At 35.6% G+C, this 22,584-nt stretch overlaps 1 protein-coding gene across 1 annotated transcript in view; it reads right to left on the bottom strand.

The window, feature by feature from the left end:
- The window catches only part of SERINC1 (serine incorporator 1), a 36,407-nt gene that overhangs the window by 4,877 nt on the left and 8,946 nt on the right, over window positions 1–22,584 (bottom strand). Inside the window, exons 2-7 of the mRNA XM_047101221.1 lie at window positions 14,493–14,654; window positions 11,260–11,429; window positions 3,008–3,087; window positions 2,634–2,771; window positions 622–791; window positions 422–512 (exon numbers count right to left, since the gene is read on the bottom strand). Of these exons, the coding sequence (XP_046957177.1) occupies window positions 422–512; window positions 622–791; window positions 2,634–2,771; window positions 3,008–3,087; window positions 11,260–11,429; window positions 14,493–14,654 (811 nt within the window). The remainder of the gene's footprint in view (window positions 1–421; window positions 513–621; window positions 792–2,633; window positions 2,772–3,007; window positions 3,088–11,259; window positions 11,430–14,492; window positions 14,655–22,584) is intronic.

Here is a 22,584-nt window from a genome sequence, read left to right as displayed (position 1 = left end):
AAAAAAAATTCATTACAAAGCCCTATTATATTCACTTGCAAGGTACTCACAGGCAGAAATAGTATTTTCATAAGTAAAAGAATTATACTGTTTACCACTGAATCAAGGAGCATTTTAACAGCTTTTCTTTCTTGTATACTTTCTTTTGTGATATTGTATATATACTATCGCAAATACGGCAGTACAAATTAGGTATATTTGTTATAATTTTCATATACTCTCTTATAATTTTGTTAGTGAAAGAAACAAAGTAAAAAAAAAAATACAGTGATACATCAAAGATGAAAATGGTATTATTTCCATACGGTTTATTCCTCTAGAGGCTTATTTTTTAAATGACTTAATTTCATAAAATGACCATTTCTGAAAAAAGAAAAGTTTCAGAATTCATTAAAAAGAAACCCAAGCAAACAAAACATACCTGGTTCATTGGTCATAGCAGACCATGTCAAATACATCGTGTAGACTGTAATTACTGAAGACTGTAACAAACCAGATCTTGGTTGTGATTCCTACAAAGAAAAATTAAGCAAGACAAATAAATATTCTGACATCATTCAAAATTTAAGAAAACTCAGAAAAATGGAAGCTTCATAAAAACTAATGATATAAAGAGCATACTTGGATTTTGGGCAGTATAGACATTACAGAAGCACCAAGGCAGAGGAGCATGTTGACACTGATGAATGCTTTATTTTCTGAACAACTGGCTGGATGAGTATAGTAAACAAAGAATAGGACGATAGCAACTAAAGACAGCAGATAATTCAGAGCTGTAGCTGATAACAATGCTGTGAAGGAAATATAATTGGACAATTAGAATTGATCATGAATATTAGGAATTAGGCATAGGGCTCATTTTAAAAACAAACTTTTTACTCTAAAATGTATTTTAAGCAACTAACATTGTCAGCATTATGCAGGCTATAAAAGCAGGGAAGAATATTATTTCTGAACTTTATCACAGAAAATCTTATAGTCTTCACATATATAGCTCACTATAGTATTTTCAAGGACATTAAGTTAGTAACAGACTAAGTATTTTATTAATAGTAATATCTCCACTACAAACACATTCACGTACATTAGTCATTATTTTCAAAATACAGAAAAATAAAAGGAAAATTACTTAACCATAATTGTTCAGTTACAAATGACACTGAGAAACAACACTTTCATTGCTAATGCTAAGCCCACAAAACAAGGCTTTCCCATATTAATATCTTTAAACATTTTTTATTATGTAAGATTAATAAGACAACCTAGTTTCTCCTTTGTAAATTAAAACATACACAGTGTGTTTTTGTGCTATTGTGTGTGCTCCATATACACAGGTGTTTATGTAGATGTGCCAGATGGGGATCCACCCTACAAGTATTTATTGAATGCCTACAAAGTTCCAAGTGCTGGTGGAGCAGGGAACAAAACAGAAACTCTTGCATTAAATTTGAACTAAAGAATGGGGTGTTCTAGAACACTGAATTTTCCAAATAACTGAAGCTTATTTCTTTGAATACCAAACTCTTTGTTTTAACCACCGAGATCAAATACCGCAAACTGTGTGAGAGAAATATTAGGCTAGCAGATACAATGATACAGCTTTCACTCCAAATTAAAATATTTAGCTGAAACTCAGATCACTTCACATAAAATTTTAGATTTATGACTTCTCTTTAAAGAAATCAGAAAAAAATTAAGCAATACTGAGTTCACGTTTCCATAAGGCAACGATTGTATGAAACTGAGCAGCATCTATGCATTTTAGGGAGGGTCTTCATCATAGTCCCTACTATTTGCACAAGCATTGACTGACTATACACTTAACCTGGTTTTCTTCCCTCAGTTTTTTTTTTTTTAATTTTTTTTTTTTTTCAACGTTTATTTATTTTTGGGACAGAGAGAGACAGAGCATGAACGGGGGAGGGGCAGAGAGAGAGGGAGACACAGAATCGGAAACAGGCTCCAGGCTCTGAGCCATCAGCCCAGAGCCCGACGCGGGGCTCGAACTCACGGACCGCGAGATCGTGACCTGGCTGAAGTCGGACGCTTAACCGACTGCGCCACCCAGGCGCCCCTCTTCCCTCAGTTTTTGATCCGTGTTTTGCAGTATAACCATAGGACGACCCAAGATCATCATTATAAATAAATACACATTAATCACACTACTACAAGAATCCCCTTAGGTGGATCTTTCCACTTACATAAAATGAAATTTTCTAGAGTCGCTTTTTGTATTTTTTCTGCATGCTGATGTTTATGCCTTATGCTACTGTTTATTTCTAGCAGCCCTAATCCCTTTGATATTTTATCTACCTGTAGTTCCTGTAGAACAGGAAACTAGGCTGTAAAAGGTACATACTGCCAGCAGTAGCCTTTGCAACGTCTATTTTAGCCATTCAGGGTATCTTGGTTTATTTCCTGATTCTTAAGTATGTTCCTAGAGCTGATTCACTAAAAGTTCTCTCAGTAAGTTGCTGATACAGTGTGATTCAGTGCCACTCACAGACTCCTGAAGTAAGTATCTCTTCACAAAAATCTTCATAAAAATCTTGATTTCCCTGTAGTCTACATATGTGCTCTCATCTTCAAAGTTCAACTATCCTGAAGATGTGCTATAAAAGACAAAAGCTTACCTGCATACCAACATCTTGAGTTCCCTTCTTCCATTTTTTCAACCCATGATTCATTCCACGAATGGGCAAAATCAATAAGTAAGACTAGCTGTATGAGGATGAAGCAAAAAGCACCTGCCATGCCTACATAAAACCACACTGAAAGAAAAAAAAAAAGTATACAAACGAGCAGCCAGTTCACTTTTTATCACTTCATTTTCACAATCACAATAAACAAAAGGATAAATAATATTTTACACAAATGCCTTGATTTTGTCAACTGGAAAAAAAAAAAAATAGAAGTAGTGTTACAGTTCCAGGCAACAGTTATTAAAGTTTCTTTATAGAACATCAACATCACACAATTAAAAAAAAGAAAAAACAAAAACTGTTACCAGTTGTAAAAGTTCCTTCTGGAATGAAGAAAGCCCCAATAATAATTGCAATTGCTGCGGCAAATTTAAAGAACCAAAATCTAAAAGAAATAGAAATATAGTTTATTAATAAATCACTCAACAAAGAGTTTCATATATGAAATCTTTTTTAAGAGCATCTGAAAAAAATAGTTTATGTGACTGTTTAGGATAGTTTTAAGATAGATTTGTAACTAATTCATTATGAGAAAATGAGAATATTCTATTTCACAGGTTCACTTTTAATAATGAATGGATATAATGCTAAGTGAAATAAGTCAGAACCACAACTACCATATGATTTCACTCCTCTGGAATTTAAAGAACACAAAATAACAAAAAAAGACAAATAAAAAACCAGACTTTAAATACAGAGAACAAACTGGTGGTTGCTAGAGGGCAAATGGGTGAAATAGATAAAAGGGATTAAGAGTACCCTTATCTTGATGAGTGCTGAGAAATACCTAGAAATTGTTAAATCATACTGTACACCTGAAACTAATGTTAACACCGTACATTAATTATACTTGAATAAAAAAATTAAAAGAATGGGATATGTGAAAGTATAAAGTCTACTGTACAAATGAATAGGTCTTATAAACACATGATAAATGCTCCATCTGGTTTTAAAAAACCCAGCTTTTAGAACATCAGCCTCTTGATGACATAGCAAGTCCTTATTTTTTGTTCTCCTGCTTTGAACAAATAAATAAGGCATCCATCCATGAACAAAAGTGCTACTATGGGAGTTGTGGGATCCAGAAACATGCCAAGACCAAGGAAGAGTCTTGTGCACCCGTGTATTTGATAATAGGCAGACACACTTTGGTATAGGCTACAAAATTAATAAACTTCTCCAATCCCTCCAAGCTTTTCCCAGTTGGGGAAAACCTAGAGTGCTGATATGGGCAAATACCTATGAATGAGAAACAATTTATAAAAGTCTAGCCCTACTGTGGGAAGATTCCCACATGGCCTGAGTGTGTGTGTGTGTGTGTGTGTGTGTGTGTGTGTGTGTGTGTGTTGGGGTGGGAGGGAGAGGAGTTTCAGTGCAAAAGAGAGGGGAAGAACTTTGCCAGCATTGCCCCTATACCATGGTAATACAGTATGGACACGGGCAGCAACCTCTCCCATGGGGGAAAATGAGAGCTGTGAGTGACCAGCTACCCCAACTCTGTGTGACAATTCTGGAGAAACCATTTCTCTCGAGAAGCACCCAGATTACTGAGGCAAACTCCATGACTAAGGGGAGGGAGAAGATGGAGAGAGAGGTGGATATTAAAAAGAATTACAGGAACACAGTTTCTGCCAATTACACTCAGGACTTAAGCAGGAAATCTGCTCACAAGCCTCTGGGAGATCCTCAGCCAAGAATCTCTGCTGGCTGGCTAAGTGGGACCCTAAACACCCAGGGTGCTAAACCCACACCTCCCACTCTGCAGCCAGCTCTTTGTGTGCACTCCTGAGTGCAAGAGCAAGAGAGGATGAGATAATGAGAGTGCTCTGAGAAAAACACCATGATCTGTAGGCAAGGGAGAAACTACAAATGAGCTGTAGTGCCATCATCTGGAAAACAAAACAAAAAATTTCTGGTAGCCAGCAAGGTGAGTTGTAAGAACCAGGGAAGACATAAAAGCTTAAGATCTTCCACAAAAGTGAGCAAGAAGTGTGCAAGTGTATAAAAGAAATGTGCAGCAAGTGTATAAACACGAGGTCAAAGAGAACCCCAGATATATATAACAGGATCAAGAAGAGTATACCCCATCGAAAGCAACCAGTATAAACTTGAGATGTCTCCTACTTCAAATGCGAAAGCAACCAACACAAAACTACAGGAAACATGAAAAATCAAGAAAACATTCCATTACCGAAAGACAATAATCCAACAAGTAAGCTGAAAGGCATGGAATCTTGCAATCTAGTGGATAAAGAATCAAAATAGCTATTTTGAGGAAACTCAACAAGCTACAAGAAAACACAGAAAGATAAATTCAGGGGAAAGAAATACATGAACAAAACAAGAAATTTAGGAGAGCCAGAAGTCATAAAAAATAATCAAATTCTGGAGCCAAAGAAAGATGAAAGAAATGAAAACTGCAATAGCACTTGCAGCAGGGTAGATCAAGGACAGAATAAGCGACCTGGAGAACAAAAATTTTGAAATAACCCAATAGGAGTGAACAGAGGAGAAAAGAATAAAAAAGAGCAAAGCCCATGAGATCTATAGTATCCAAATATTAGAATAATCAGCGTTCCAGAGATGAGAGAAGGGAAAAAGTTTATTTGAATAATAATGGAGAACTTCTCAAACCTGGGAAATACACAACCGAGTTCACAACTCTAATAGATTATGCTATTATCTCAATGCAAAAGACCTTCTCTAAGACATGAACTGTCAAAGCAGCCAGAGAAAAAATGATCATAATCCACAAAGGAACTCCCACTAAGCTATCAGTGGATTTCTCAGCAGAAATGCTACAGGCCAGGAAGGAGGGGAATGACACATTCTAAGTTTTCAGAGAAAAAAAACTTCCAGCCAAGAATACTCGATCTACCAGTCATTCTTCAGATATGAAAAATAAATACTTTCTCAGATAAATAAAAGCTAAATTCACCACCACTAGACCTTCCTTGCAAAAAATGGTGAAAGTTCAAGCTTAAATGAAAAGATGCTAATTAGTGACATGAAAACATATGTAAGTATACAATAAACTGGTGAAGACTAATGCACAGTAAGATTCAGAAAACTCTAATTCTATAATAGGATGGTATGTTAACTATAAATGTTAAAAAAAGTTATTAAAAAAAACTATAGCCACTCTATTAATATACAATCTAAAAAGTAAACTGACATCAAAAATATAAAAGGGAGGAGTAAATGGGTAGAGCTTTTGTATACAATTGAAGTTATGTTGCTATCAGCTTAAGATGGGCTTTTATCTCTAAGATGTTTATGTAAATCTCATAGTAAACACAAAGCAAAAACCTAGAGTAGACACACAAAAGATAAAAAGGGAAACAAAGCATACCACCAGGAATACCAATTTACAAAAGTAGGCAGAAATGGAGGGAAAAGAATGGAAATACAGTACAACCAGAGAGTATTGTATAAGGTAGCATTACATATCAATAATTATCCTAAACATGTATGTACTAAATTCACCAATCAAAAGGCATGCTTTGGCTAGATGGATTAAAAAACCAAGACCCAACTATATGCTGGATACAAGATTCACATCAGATTCAAGGACACTCATGGGCTCAAAATAAAGGGATAGTAAAGGATACTCCCCGCAACTGGGAAGCAAAAGAAAGTGGGAGTGGTAGCATACCTACATCAGACAAAATAAACTTTAAGCCAAAGAAGGTAACAAGAGACAAAGGTGGCCATTATATAATGATAGAGGGACCAATTCAATTCTCTAAGAAGATGTAACAACCATATATACACTACACTACACACACACACACACACACACACACACACACACACACCCAACATCAGAATAAATATATTAAGCAAATACAGATTTTAAGACAGAAATGGACAATAAAATAATAGTAGGAGACTTTAATATCCCACACTTTCAGCAGTGGATAAATCCTCTAGACAGCAAATCCACAAGGAAATGCTGGATTTGAACAATACATTAGGCCAAATGGACCTAACACATTCATAGAACATTCCATCCAACAGCAAAAGAACACACATTCTCAAGTGCACAGGGAACATTCTCCAGAATGAACTGATCATAGGATAGGGTTCAAAAGTCTTTTCAAACTTAAGAAGACTGAAATCATTCCAAGTATCTTTTCCATCTGTAAGAGCATGAAACTAGAAATCAACAAGAGGAAGCCTGGAAAATTTACAAGCATGTGGAAACGAAACAACACACCCCTGTGAAACCAAGGGATTAAAGAAGAAATCAAAAAATACCTCAAAACAAATGAAAACAGAAACACATAATAAAATGTATGAGACACTGCAAAAGCAGTTCTGAGGGGAAGTACATAGTGATAAATGTACATATTAAGAAAACACATCTTTAACAACCATAACTGTACACCTCAAGGACTAATAAAAAAGAACTAAGGCCAAAGTTAGCAGAAGGAAGGAAATAAAGAGCAAAGTGGAAACACTGATACAGAACAGGAAAAACAAACAAACAAACAAACCAAAAAAACCCCTGACAAACCTTTAGCTAGACTAAGAAAAAAGAGAGAATACTCAAAATCAGAAACAAAAGAGGCATACAACTGATACTACATAAATACATATGTTTGTAAGAGACTGCTGTAAAGAATTACATGCCAACAAACTGGATAACCAGAAGAAATGGATAAATTCTTAAAAACACAACCTATCAAGACTGAATCAAAAAGAAACAAAATCTGAACAGACCAAGTAAAGGGACTGAATCAGTAATCAAAAACCTCCCAACCCAGAACAGCCCAGTATCTGAGGATTTCACTGGTCAATTCTAACAAACTTTTAAAGAGGAATTAATGCCAATCCTTCTCAAACTCTTCCAAATTACTGAAGAGGAATGGATACTTCCAAATTCATTTTACCAGGCCAGCATTACCCTGATGCCAAAGCTAGGAAAGGACACTACAAGAAAACTATGGGCTAACTTCCCTGATGAATACAGATGCAAAAATTCTCAACAAAATGTTAGCAAACCAAATCCGACCATACATTAGAAGGTCTGTAGCACCATGAGCAAATGGAATTTATCCTTGGGATGCAAGGATGGTTCAATATATGCAAACTAACAAATGTGATAACTGAATGAAAAATAAAAATCATATGACAATCTCAGTAGATGCAGAAAAGCATTTCACAAAATATGAAAAACATCCTTTCAAGCTGAAAACCCTCAACAAATTGGGCTACAAAGAAACATACCTCAACAAATAAAGGTCATAAACAACAGATCCACAGATAACATCATACTCAACCAAGAAAACCTTTCCTCTACATTTAGCAACAAGACAAGGGTGCTAACTGTCACCACTCTTATTCAACATAGTACTAGAAATTCTACCTAGAGCAATTAGGTAAAACAAAGAAATAAAAAGCAGCCAAACTGGGAAGGAAAAAATAAAATTGTCTTTATTTGCAGATGGTATGATCTTATATATAGAAAATCCTAAACACTCAACCAAAAACCCTGTTGGAATGAATCAACAAATTCAGTAAAGTTGCAGAATACAAAATCAACACACAGAAATCAGTTACATTTTGATACATTAACAACAAAATACCTGAAAAGTAAAGAAAACTATCCTATTCATAATGGCATCAAAAATAATAAAATGCTTAGGAATAAATCTAGCCAAAGAAGTATAAGATCTATGCAACGAAAACTACAAGACTTTGATGAAAGAAACTGAAGATACAATAAAAGAGAAAGATATTCATGTTTATGGATCTGAAGAACATTGTTAAAATGTTTGCACTACTCAAGGCCATCTATGGATTCAATACAATCCTTATGAAAGTTCCAATGGCATTTTTCTCAGAAATAGGAAAAAAAAAATCCTAAATTTTGTACAAAATCACAAAAAGACCCCAAAATGGCCAGAATAATCATGTGAAACAAAGTTAGAAATATCACAGGTACAGATTTTAAACTGTACCACAAAGCTACAGTATTCAAAATAGTATGTTACTGGCATAAAAAGACACATAGGCCAATGGAATATAACAGAGAGCCTAGAAATAAATCCTTGCATGTGTGATCAACTACTATTTGATGAAGATGTCAAAATCAATGGAGAAAGGACAGTCTCTTTTATGGGAAAACTGTATAACCACATGCAGAAAAATGAACCTGGACCTCTATCTTACACAACTCACAAAAATTAAACTAGAAATGGATTAAAGAATGAAATACTGGAGTGCCTGGGTGGCTCAGTCAGTTAAGGGTCCGACTTCGGCTCAGGTCATGATCTCGTGATCTGTGAGTTTGAGCTCTGCACGGGGCTCTGTGCTGACAGCTCAGAGCCTGGAGCCTCCTTCAGATTCTTTCTCCCTCTCTGTACCTGCCCTGCTCACACTCTGTCTCTCTCCCAAAAATAAACATTATAAAAAAAAAAAGAATGAAATATTAAGAACTGACATTGTAGAACATACTAGGAAGATTCTGATACTAGGAAGATTAAAATAGGGAAGAAACCCCTTAACACTGGTCTTGGCAATGAGTTTTTAGATGATACGATACAAGAAGCATAAGCAACAAAAGTAAAATCAAACAAGTGAGACTACAAACTAAAAATCTTCCTCTGCACAGCAAAAAAACAATCAACAAAAAGGCAACCTACAAAACAGAATATATGTGCAAACCATATACTGGATAAGGAGTTAGTATCCAACATATATAAAAAAAACTCACACAACTCAATAACGAAAAACAACCCAATTAAAAAATGGGCAGAGGAACTCAGATTTTCCAAAGACGACAAATGGCTAACAGGTGTATGAGAAGGTGCTCAGTATCACTAATCATCTGGGAAATGTAATCAAAACCATTATGAGATAGCACCTCACACCTGTTAGGATGAAAGGGGTATCATCATCAAGACAAGAAATAAGTGTCGAGAACGATGTGGTGAAAGGGAACCTTGAGCACTGTTGGTGGGAATGTAAACTAGTTCAGCCACTATGAACAGGAGTATAAAGTTTCCTCAAAAAATTAAAAATAGAAACTACCATAAGATCCAGCAATTCCCTTCTAGTTATACATCCAAAGGACGTAAAAACAGGATACCAAAAAGATACCTGCACTCCCATGTTTACTACTGCAGCTTTATTCACAATAGGCAAGATATGAAAACAACTTAAGTGCTTGTCAATGAATGAAGAAACAGTGGTATAGATGTACAATGGAATATTATATAGCCCTGAGAAAAAAGCAAATCCCATCATCTGCAACAACATATATGAAGCTTGAAGGCATTATGCTAAGTGAGATAAGCCAGACAAGGAAAGACAAATACTGTATGCTATCACTTACTCATATGTGGAATCTGAAAAAAACCGAACTTGTAAAAAACAGAACAGAATGGTGGTTACCAGGGTATGGGGTGTATGTGTGTGGGTGGGTATTGGGAGAGGCCATGAAGGGGAACAAACCTGCAAACACTAAGTAAGTCCTGGAGATGGAATGCACAGCATAGTGACTATAAGTAGCAATACTGCATTACACACTTCAATGTTGCTAACTGTTCTCATCAAAAGAAATAATAACTGTGACATGACTGAAGTCCTGGCTAACCCTACAAAGGTAATCATAATGCAATATACAAATGTATGAAATCAACACTTTGTATAGGCTAAACCTATACAATGTTATATGTCAACTTTATCTCAAAAAGAAACACGTGTAACAAAGATGATTCTAAGAGTGCTATGTGCATGCTACTTTGACAAGAGTATTATCTCAGGGAATGGTTGTCACAGCCATTCTGAGATACATTTTGAGAAGTGTTTAAAAACACATTAAATAAATATAGTGGTAGGAGTGCAAATAAATACCAATAACTACAAGGACAAAATAAACAAAATAATTCAACCTGTCACAGCATATTTTTTCATTAATATTTATATTACACTTGCTCCTCCTTCCTGTTTTTGGTAGCATATGTTAATAAAGAACAACAGATACTCAAAAAAAGTTGTTTTTTTTTTTAACTTATGGAGAGAAAAGGACAGATAAAATTAAAAACATTCAAATTAAGTACCAGAAGCGATGCTCTACATTAAGGGAGATTAATAAAAGGGATCTTGAAGTTCCTTTCTGGATGGTCTAGTATAACCAACCATTTAAACAATCAATCACCCTATTTAGGATTAAAGTTTTTCATTTTGGTTGCACTGTAGGTCTAGGGAACTAAGTTCAGTTTCACGTAATAAGACTGGTCTACCAAAAGGTTAAAGCAGAAGTAGGAGTAAGTTCCTCCTTATTAATAACAGATATAGATCCTCTTTTTATAATGAAACTATAAAGCAACCTGCATCAAAGATTATACCAATAAACAACCCAAGGCTACTATCTAATATTAGTATTTCTAAAGTCTGACATTCTCTAGTAGAGACCAGAAGATATTCTTACCTGGTCATTCATGAATAACAAAATAATTCTGCAAGTTGTGTAATTTATTTTACAGTTTCTTTAGATTCAAAAGTACTGAGACTGCACAGATTTTCATATTATTATTGAAAAACGTACCCATTATGCACTGCAGCTCTAGGATCACTGCTGCTCTTCACTTTGATCATTAGCAGAGAGAGGAGAAGATAGAACATAGCCAAACCAAAGCACAGACGGTACACTGCTTTATAGCCAACCAGAATATTACAAGGAACAATGCCTTTCTCATTTTCACAAAATCCAGGAATCTAGAAAAACAAGAGTTTATGATCTAGAATTTTAAGTAAAAATGAAAACTCTATGTAATCAAATAGTTTAAGGTTTAAAAAACTGAAGTTTGCTTGACAGTTTATGCTGAATATGTAATCAAGGTTAAATCTGGAAAATTTTCATCAGTAGACATTTAACCGTTTTTACTTTATATAAGCCCAAGATAAACTATGAATGCCAATCCTACATTGGATGCTTATTCTGACTTGCAGACTTATTCTAAATTTTCTAAAACTTGCATTCCCCCAGGGGCGCCTGGGTGGCTCAGTCGGTTAAGCGTCTGACTTCAGCTCAGGTCATGATCTCGCCGTCTGTGGGTTCGAGTCCTGTGTCAGGCTCTGTGCTGACAGCTTGGAGCCTGGAGCCTGCTTCGGATTCTGTGTCTCCTTCTCTCTCCGCCTCTTCCCTATTCACTCGTTCTCTCTCTCAAAAATAAATAAATGTTAAAAACAAACAAAAAAATCCTGCATTCTCCTGTGATATATTGAATTACACCAGTAAGAGAAGAATACAATCAATGAAAGCTGAAGGCAATTACAGAGTAACTAAGTTAGTTCCTAAATACTGAAGAGAACATTGATAGCTTCTCAAAGCCAATGAGACCTAAATACATTTTGAGTTTTGGTCTCTTATTCTACAAGTATTATTTCTGATAACAAATGGATTTGCATTAACAGTATAATAGCTGGCACTGATTTTACTTTGTAACTTAGAATTGTGAAAGACTAATGGCCATTTCAAAGTCACACTGGAATCAGAATACAAAAAAAATCTTAAGTGAAATAAATGGGAGTTCTCAGAACTACATGCACTATTCATATGTATGAGAATGAATTATTCCCTCTAGAAAATGTTAAAGCAAACCAATATGCCAAAATATAACTGTTAATTTGTGCCTTTAAAACCAAGAACTTAAAAATATTTAAGCTAATGGAAGCACTACTTCCTTTTGCTAGTCTCTACACAATCTGTAAGCCCTTTCTTGGTGCCACTTAAATCTCACCTTGCTAACCCAGTTTGAGCCTTATGGCAATATATACTTACCAACAGTCACTTGCAACATGTACTCAACTAGGCTAATTATCCCATTCCCTTATACAGGACACCACCTGGCAAATTCCCATAATTAAATGAATTCAACCACCTATATTAGGTTAAGAAGGTTCAGTAACAACCCCCAAATATCACTGGCTTAAAACAGCAAAGTTATAGTTCTTGCTCATGTACATAAATGGTCATGTACATAAATGGTCATGGTAGTCACTTCAGGAGCCCAGGCTGTTGAAGAAGCCACCATTTCAAATGAGGTACATGTTGACAAGAAAAAAAACAAAAGGAAATCAGTAAGTAGAGGCCAAGGTGTATTTCTTCTACTCACCACTCACTGATCAGTACTAGAGACATGGCCCTACATATCACAAAGCACTCCAGAAAATGCAAATCTTTGATGACCTTCATAAAGCAGAAAAGGAAAAATATCTGGTATTAAGTATTAACATCCACCAACTAAACTATTTATAACCACAGACAACTGGATCTATGACAAAATCATACAGATATGTCTTTTGCTTATACCCAGGACTTGAGTAACATTAACTGGTCATCCACATCTACCATGTACAATGCTAGTTACTTTCATAATCATAATAATTTCATTTCCCAAACTTTCACCATCTTTCCTTACCCAAATGCCAACCTCAAGTAGACACTATGCTTTAAAATGGAGGTTATCTGCCATACTCTCTCTCAACCTCAAATTCTGCATGGTCACTCATCTTGTCTTGGTGGAAAGCTAACCTCTAAACCTTCTCTGGATCACCTTATCTCTCTCTCATACAGATTAGATCTCTTATCGCTGACTCATCTCAAAATACACATGAATAATTCTCATCCTAAAAATCCTTTCCTTAACTCAGCTGACCTCTGAGACTGCCACCTTTATTAGAAAACTCCTCGAATCAGCAGCTTATAGCTATTAGACACATTTCCTCATGGCTTTACAATTCTCCTCTCACTACTCTGATCCCAGCACTCTGAAGAAATTGCTTTTTCAAGACACTAATCATGGACTGGGTGTCAAATACTTTCCTCCTCAGGCCTATACAACAGGGCGTACACTTGGTTCACCTTTTTTCATTGTTCCTTCTGAGGTTCCCTTTTCGCTAACCAACCCCTTTCACTAAGAGCTTTTGTCAAAGTTAGTCTGCTCCCTTTGAATGGTCTTCAGCATATGCTACCATGGTTTTAACTTTCATCTCTATTCCCAAAACACCTCTAGCTATTTCTTTTTTGTTACACACAATGTTTTCTACTTCCCACGGGATACACAAACACACACTCTCACTCACGTATGTAGTACAGTAACAAGTCAGTGTTTTACAAATTAAATAATTGTATTTTCCTCATCTCCTTTCACAACCTGAGTTCCTGAAAAAAAATTTTTTAAGTACACTTTTTATTTTTTTTCCTAGGTTAACAATAACAGTTTCCTCCTAGTTGTCCAGAATCAGAACCTGAATATTATGTATGATTCTACCCCTGCCAGTATTTAAATCCCAATTCAGTTAATTCTGTATTCAGAAAAACTATCACTGGCTCTCTATATAGTTCTTGATTATACCATTAAAAAAGCCTCCACATTTAACTGCCTAACTTCGAATTATCAATCTGCCTAAAGCATACATATTCTGCGCGACAAGCTCTTTATCCCCATTCTGCTTCCTATTTTTCAGTCTCTGCATAGAGAAGTTCTACTCATTCTTAGAATGTCCCTTTTTCCATGACACCCACTGAGTTCTGACATTTAACTGGTTATAATTACTTATTTCTCCTTATTACCACAGCACATTTTCTACACCACCATCACAGACCTTAATCTGTCTTGTATTGTCTGTCTTTCCTAAAAGACTATGAAGATTGCTAAAATTGGGAATTACACATTATCTTACTTTGTACATTATTCTGTTTTGAACATGAAAATCAGTTTACACATACACATACTATAGGTTCAGTTAATCACTTAAACAAACAAAAAAACTAACCTTGTTCAGTTGTTCTTCCATTCCTGGTATCAACATTACACAAGCTACACACACTCCAACAAGCAAGAAAAGTGCATAGATCAATCTAGTTACAGTAGAGTTGTTTCCACTAGGACAGCATCGACACAGCAAACAAGGGGCACTGCCACATAAACACGGTATCTGGGAAAAAGAATATTAAAAATCAGTACAGTTTAAAATGATACGGTGAAAATTTATGTTCCATCCACTCAAAAGAGAAAAAGACTGAAGTTAAAGTGATTTACCAAAGAACAAAAGGATTTGGGTCAAATATAATTATCCATGAACTATAAAATTCAGTCATTTCTGTGTAAAGTTAGACCCAAGTCAAAACATAAAAGTGCTTGACCTCAGGAGCCTGGATGGCTCAGTTGGTTAAGTGTCCAACTCTTGATTTTGGCTCAGATCATGATCTCAGTTAGTGAGTTAGAGCACTGCACTGGGCTCCATGCGGTCAGTGCAGGGCCTGCTTGGGTTCTCAACTCTCTCCCTCCTTCCTGCCCCTCCCCTGTTTACAGGCTCTCTCTCACTCTCAAAATAAATAAATAAACATACTTAAAAAAATTTTTTAAGTGTCTGATCTCCAAATCAATCAAAATAAATGAGTTAAAAAAACAAGGGGAAAAAATCAGCAGAAACGAATTTAACAAAAACAAAATATTCATGATTACATGCCCATCTCTGGCTCCCATCTTTTAGCCCACAGATATATTGGTGAATTCACAAAATCCTGAGACCTCTCAAATACCCCAGAAGAGAAAAAGAAGTGAACTGGTGTCCTTATCTTTTCCCTCTTCTGGAAAGCAAGTGGTGATAGTGAAAACAATGAAAACTCAGGCTAACTTTCTCCAGTGGAACTCCATCTAAACTAGTTGTATACCCCAGAGGAACATTGGTAATGGTATTTACCAGTATTTCAGAAGAGGAAAGTGTAAGTATGCTCGTAAGAACTCACTCACCATAACCTAGGCTAGCTCCACCATACTGTCAGACTTCAGGAAGTTGGACAGACTATGATATTCCAGACTGACAGCCACAGCTCTAGGGGAAAAGTCTCAGAAACCATGGGAAGGGAGTATGGTAGAAATCAAGACACACTAGAGCAACCAATATAAGGTAGGAACAAAGCCATTTATAGTAAGCTTAAGTAAGACAAGTAAAAATCATCGTTAACTATGCAAACATACTCTAACAAAAAATTAAATAAATAAGCACATCCCTCAGGGGGAAGGGAAAAAAGGGGTGGTGGTGAGAAGACATTTTAAGAATTCAGTCTGAAACAAAACTCAGTAAGAAAAAGAAATTCTGTACAAGTGCTTCACCTGAACAATAAAAGAATAAAAAGCAAATGAACTCAAAAATGAAACGGGAAAGAACAAAATAAGATAAAAAGGAGCTTGCAGAGTTAAGCAAAGAAATAAGAGAAAATAAAACTTAAAGAATAATTAACTGTCAAGGAACAAAACAGACACACCTGAAAATTAAATTACTAACAGAAAAAAGCTTGAGTTAACTACTATAAACTTAGATAAAAATGGAGTCAACAGTGACTAGATTTTACCCTACTGCCTTAATGGAAAAAATTAAAACAATGGTTTTCAGACAATGAACAATAGGCAATGCAGGACAGTAATTCCTGACAGGAAACAATGTGAGCTCCATGATTAACCTATCTTTCTGCCTGGGAGAGCTTCTAGTGAAGGGAGGGGAATCCAAGCAGAGGCTAGCAGTCCACCTGAACTGAGAAGACTGAGTTGGGAGCAGGAACAGAGTTGAAGTTGAGTTTATAGAGCAGAATCATGAAGAGAAGAAAGCTACAGAGTGAGCTCTTGAAATCTGTAGAGGCTTCAACTTGAATCTGTAGTAGAGTACTGATCAGTGCATTCATCTGAATAAATTACTAAAGGAGAAGAGTTGGTATTCCCACTAGCCACAGTGGAAAACCTTGTAATGCAGAAGACACTAAGTTATACAGGCTTTTACTTAGAAGGGAGAAAACAAAACAAAACAAAACAAAACAAAAAAATCAGCCATAAGACTAAAAGCTGCTCCAGTCTCATTTAACAAAGTGTAAAGAAAACATTAAGAAAAATTTTCAAGTAACTCAACTATGTCCAAGAACAAAACCCAAAAATATTTTCGTTTTAGAATACAAGTATGTCCACCTCCATCAAGGTAAAATTTACAATGTCTGACGTCTAATAAAAAGTTGATAGCTATGCAAGAAAGCAGGAAAATACAGTCTTTAATGAGAAAAAACAATCAAAATCAACCTGGAAATAACAAAGACAGCTGAATTACAAATAACAGCATAAAGATATTATTTTAATTATATTTCATATGCTCAAGAGTGAAAAAAACATCAGCATGTTAAGAAGAGACATGAAAGATAATTTAAAAGATCTATACCAAACTTGTAGAAATGAAAAATAAAGTAACCAAACCAAAAAATACTAAGACACTGCAAAAAAGATGAACAAATCTGAGGACACAGAATAAATGAGACAAAAACACTAGGATAAAAATGAACAGAGCATTGTAAGATAGCTTCAGGCAGTCTAATGTAAGTGAAATTAGAGTTTTTGAAGGAGAAGTGAAACTTCTGAAATAATTGTCAAAATGCTCCCAAATTGAATCAAGATTATAAATGCACAGATCCAAGAAGCTTAATGAAATTCTAGAAAAATAGGAGTGCTTTGGGTGGTTCTTTATTCGGCTCATGTCATGACTTCATGGTCTGTGGGATCAAGCCCCACATGGGGCTGTGTGCGGACAGCGTGGAGCCTGCTTGGAATTTTCTCCCTCTCTTTCTGCCCCTCCCCACTCACATGTGCTCTCTCTCAAATAAAAAAAAAAATTATAGGAAAATAAACACGATGGAAACCACACTAACTCATATCATAATCAAACTGTTCAAACCATAAACAAAAAAATCTTTAAAAAGCAGGCAGAGGGGCGCCTGGGTGGCTCAGTCGGTTAAGCGTCCGACTTCAGCTCAGGTCATGATTTCATGGTCTGTGAGTTCGAGCCCCACGTCGGGCTCTGTGCTGACAGCTCAGAGCCTGGAGCCCATTTCAGATTCTGTGTCTCCCTCTCTCTCTGCCCCTCCCCTGCTCATGCTTTGTCTCTCTCGGTCTCAAAAATAAATAAACATTAAAAAAAAAATTAAAAAAAGAAAAAAAAAGCAGGCAGAAAAATTAAGCCATATTATATAGAAACAAAGATCTCAATTCCAGTAAAAAGAATTGTGCAAAAGTACTTTAAAAAACCCTGAGTGATAAAATTTTATACTCCCTAAAAGTCTCTTTCAAAAATTAATGTAAAATAAAACCACTTTCAGACAAAGACAAAAGAATCCAAAATTAGCAGACCTAAACTACTAGAAATGTTGAAGGAACTCCTTCAAGCAGAAGGAAAATTATACTAGACAGCTTATCTATATAGATACCAAAAAAAAAAAAAATCTATACAACAAAAGGAATGAAGAACAATGAAAATGGCAAATGTATCTTTCTTATAAAAAAAATACTTTAAAGCATAATTATCCTTTTAAAACAGAAATATTAGCAATGTACTGTGGGGTATATAACAAATGTGGAAGTCAAATGTATGAGGATTACAAGCAGTATGCAAGAGGAGACATTGAACTATACCACTATAAGGTTCTTAAATTGGAAATAAAGCAAGATTGTAGTAAGTTGAAAATAAACACTATAAACCCTAAAGTAACCTCTAAAAAACCAAGACAAAGAAGTAGGGCTAGTAAGCCAATGGAAAAAAAACAGAATACTAAAAGTGATGGCTAGTAAGTACAAAATATGGCAAAAAAAACTACAGAAAAGGGATAATAGACAAGACAAACAAAATAGAAAGATGGTTTATTTAAGCCCAAACATAATCCACAATCACACTAAATGTAAGTGGCAAAAACACTCCTACTTAAAAAGGCAAAGACTATCACACTGGATAAATACTGTGATCCAACTCTAGCTCTTCTACAAGAAACCTACTTAAATATAAAAATGCAAACAAGTTATTTATGAAAGAAAAATAAATAAATACCATGCCATAGTAGTACCAGACACAACAGATTTCAGAGCAAAGAATCTTACCAGGGTTAAGGAGGGACACTTCATAATGGTAATGGGATGTTCACAGAGTAAACCTACAATCCTATTGTTCTACACTTAGTAAGAGAACTTCAAAATACATGAATGGAAAAATAATAAAACTGAAAAGAATAAATTCACATTTATGTTCTCTCATTTAGCAGAACAAAAATAAGGATATAAAAACTTGTACAAGATTATCAATTAACTGTGCCTAAATGACATTTAGGGAATACTCAATCTAACCAGGGCACAGCACAAATTGTTTTCCAGAGTACACAGAACACAACTAAAACAGACCAAATTCTTGGCCATAAAACAAATCTCAAACTGCAATAAACATAGAATGTTTCAAATCATACAACAAACATGTATTCTAGGCCCACAGTGTAACTAAGTTAGAAGTCAGTAACAAAAAATATCTGGAAACTAAATGACACGTTTTTAAAAAATTTCTTTTAAATGTTTATTTATTTCTGAGATGAGAGGAGGGGAAAAGCGAGAGGGAGACATACAATCCAAAGCAGGCTCCAGGCTCTGACCTCCAAGCTGTCAGCAGAGAACCCGACTCGGGGCTTGAACCCATGAACCATGAGATCATGACCCGAGCCAAAATCAGACACTTAACCGACTGAGCCTCCCAGGTGGCCCCTAAATAACACACTTCTAAATAATTCACAGACAAAAGATATCAAAAGGAAATTAAATAAAATGAAAATAACACAATACATTCATGGAATGCTCTAAAGCAACGTTCAAAGGAAATTTACAGTACTAAATGACATTAGACAAAAATAAAGATTTAAATCAGTGATCTGAGCTTCTACCTAAAACAATCAAATAAACAAACCCAAAATAAAAAAAGAAACTAATAAAGACAGAAATCAGGGAAGTAAAAAGCAGAACAAGAAAATCAGTGAAATCTAAAATCTAAAATCAATTTTATAAGACTGTTATGACTGAGAAACGGACTGATGAAGATACAAAAGAGCAAAAGTAATCACACAAAAATCATGAATACTGGAAATGTATGAAGATACAAATGTGTCTTCACACAAATGGAAATGTGTGAAGATACAAATACAGATCCTAGGAGCATTAAAAAATTATAAGGGAAAAGTATGAGCAATTTTATTCAGTATCTTAGATAAAGTGGACAAACTGAAAAACCCACATTGTCAGAAATCATTCAATAAAATTTATATATACATACATACATATATATATATATGTATGCATGTATGCATATACACACACACAATCAATGGTCCTGTAACTACTTTAAAAAGTTAAATTTTTAAGTTAAAAACTTTCCCATGCATAGATGGTTTCACCAGTGAGTTCTATTAAGCATTTAAGGAATAAATCATGAATTCTACACAAACTATTCTAGAAAACTGGAGGCAAAACACTTCACAACTCTTTTCTAGTGGGCCATAATTACTGACACTAAATCCAAAGACATTATAAAGAAGAGAGCAACATCCTTCATGACTACAAATTCTTAACATCTTGTCAATTCAATCAAAAATATAAAAAGCAAATGAAGACCTCTAGTATCTTTTTTCCCCATTTAAGAAGCTTGGAAGCACCACTTTCTCCTCACCAGTAAAAAGATAAACAGAGTAAAATATCAAGAACTCTTCCAGGATCCATAAGACAGGTGAGAAAATCACTGCCCCCAAGATTGGAAACAGATAGGCAAATACAGGGTGCCACAACTTACCAAAGTAGAAAATCACAAGTGGAAACCAACTTAGGAACCAAGGCCCAAGTAGGGCAACCTAAACTGTAACTGAAGAATTGCTGAAACTTACTGTGGAAATTCCCTCATGCTTCCTGCAGAAGGAAAAAGGAACCATTTTAAAATATACCCAGAACACATGTTCTTAACAATGCCTGCCCTAAGGAGAAACTGGTTAACCAGAGCCTAACCTGTTGGGGTGGGGGGGGGGTGTATTATCAGAGCCAAAATAACATGGAAGGGAAACACTCAACGCCAGCCCTCGTTTGCCATCTTCTCCCACCTAGGAGGAAGAAAAAGCCTAGGAAACACTTGAGAAGTTTACAGTCCAGACACAGGCTCACTAAAGGGCTATGACCTAATCATAGGGCTGTGGAACACTCTTCTTTCCCCAAGACCTCACCACAACATGACCAAAGCCTATTTACAGCAGTCCCTTTTAACCAGTACAGCATGTCCCACTATAAAGAAAAAGTTACAAAGCACAGCAAAAGGTAAAAAAACAAACAAACAAACAAACATAATTTAAGGAGTCAGAGGAAACATCAAAAGCAGACATGGTAGGGATGCTGGAATTACCAAACTAGGAATTTAGAATAACTAGGATTGAATATGTTAAAGGTTATGATGAATAAACAGCATGTAACAACACATGTGCAATATAAACTGAGAGATAAGAAACCTAAGAACCAAGAAAAAATGCTAGGGATCAAAAAAATGTAACAGAAAGAAAAACTGCCTTTGATAAGCTTATTAATAGTCTACGACAAGACAGAGAAATTTAATTTCTTAGCTTGAGGACATCTCCTCTCAAACTGAAAAGAAAAGAGAGCAGAGATTGAATAAAACAGAACAGAATAACCAAGGACTGCAGGACAATTAAAAAGGGGTAATATATTGAGAATAGCAAAAAAAAAAGAAAAGAAACAGAAGAAATATTTGAAAAAACAATGACAATTTTCCCAACTTAATGTCAGAAGCATATACTAAAAACCAAAACAAACAAAATCCACAAACCAAAAATTAAAAACCTACACCTAGACACATCACTTCCAAACTCAAAAAATAAAAGATAAAGAAAATATAAAGAAAAAAATCTTGAAAAAAGCTGAAGAAAAAAACAACTTATCTATAGAAGAACAAAGAGAAGATTATATCCACTTCTCAGAAACCATGTATACAAGAAAAAGTGTAGTGGAAATATCTGAAGTGTTGAGAAAAAAAAAACCCACCAAGTGAGGGTTCTATACTCTGTCAATTATCCTTCAAAGGTGAAGTAGAAATAAAGACTTTCTCAAAGATTGAGGGAATTTGTTGTCAAATTGTAGACCTGCCTTGCAAGAAATGTTTAAGGAAGTCCTTTAGAGACAAGGACATTAATATAAGTCAGAGTCTAAATAAGAACATCAAACATCAAAATCTCTTTATCTTATTTTTTTTTTACGTTTATTTATTTTTGAGACAGAGAGAGACAGAGCATGAACGGGGGAGGGGCAGAGAGAGAGGGAGACACAGAATCGGAAGCAGGCTCCAGGCTCCGAGCCATCAGCCCAGAGCCCGACGTGGGGCTCGAACTCACAGACCACGAGATCGTGACCTGAGCTGAAGTCGGACGCTCAACTGACTGAGCCACCCAGGCGCCCCTCTTTATCTTATTCTTAATTGACCTAACAGATAAGAGTTTGTTAAAAAATCTTAAGAACACTGTATTCAATTATGTATGCATACATATTCACCTCATGTGTATATACATGCTGAGACTAACAAAAAGAGAGAACATGATTACTAACATCAAAAATGAAGGAGAGGGTATCACTTTAAATCCCCTATTCATCAAAAGGATAAAAGAATGCAGTCAACAGCTACACTGTCCACAAATTTGATAACCTAGATGAAATGAACCAATTCCTTGAAAGACACAAGATGCAAAAATTCACAAGAGACAATCTGCATAATTCAATACCTGTTAAAGAAACTGAACCAATAATTTAATAACTTCTGAGGCGCCTGTGTGGCTCAGTTGGTTAAATGTCCAACTCTTGGTTTCAGCTTGGGTCGTGATCTCACAGTTCATGAGTTTGAGCCCCCCCCCCCCCCGCCCCGGCCCCCATCGGGCTCTGTGCTGACAGTGTGGAGCCTGGTTGGTATTCTCTGTCTCCCTCTGTCTCTCTGCCCCTCCCCCACTCACTCTCTCAAAAAAAAAAAAAAAACTTAAAAA

This window comes from Lynx rufus, unplaced genomic scaffold (genome assembly GCF_022079265.1).
Source record: "Lynx rufus isolate CCGP_SWC_20201006 ecotype Redwood Valley unplaced genomic scaffold, mLynRuf1.p SCAF_6, whole genome shotgun sequence".
NCBI lineage: Eukaryota > Metazoa > Chordata > Mammalia > Carnivora > Felidae > Lynx > Lynx rufus.
Note: the sequence above shows the minus strand (reverse complement) of the source record. Positions and strands in the feature narration are given on the sequence as shown.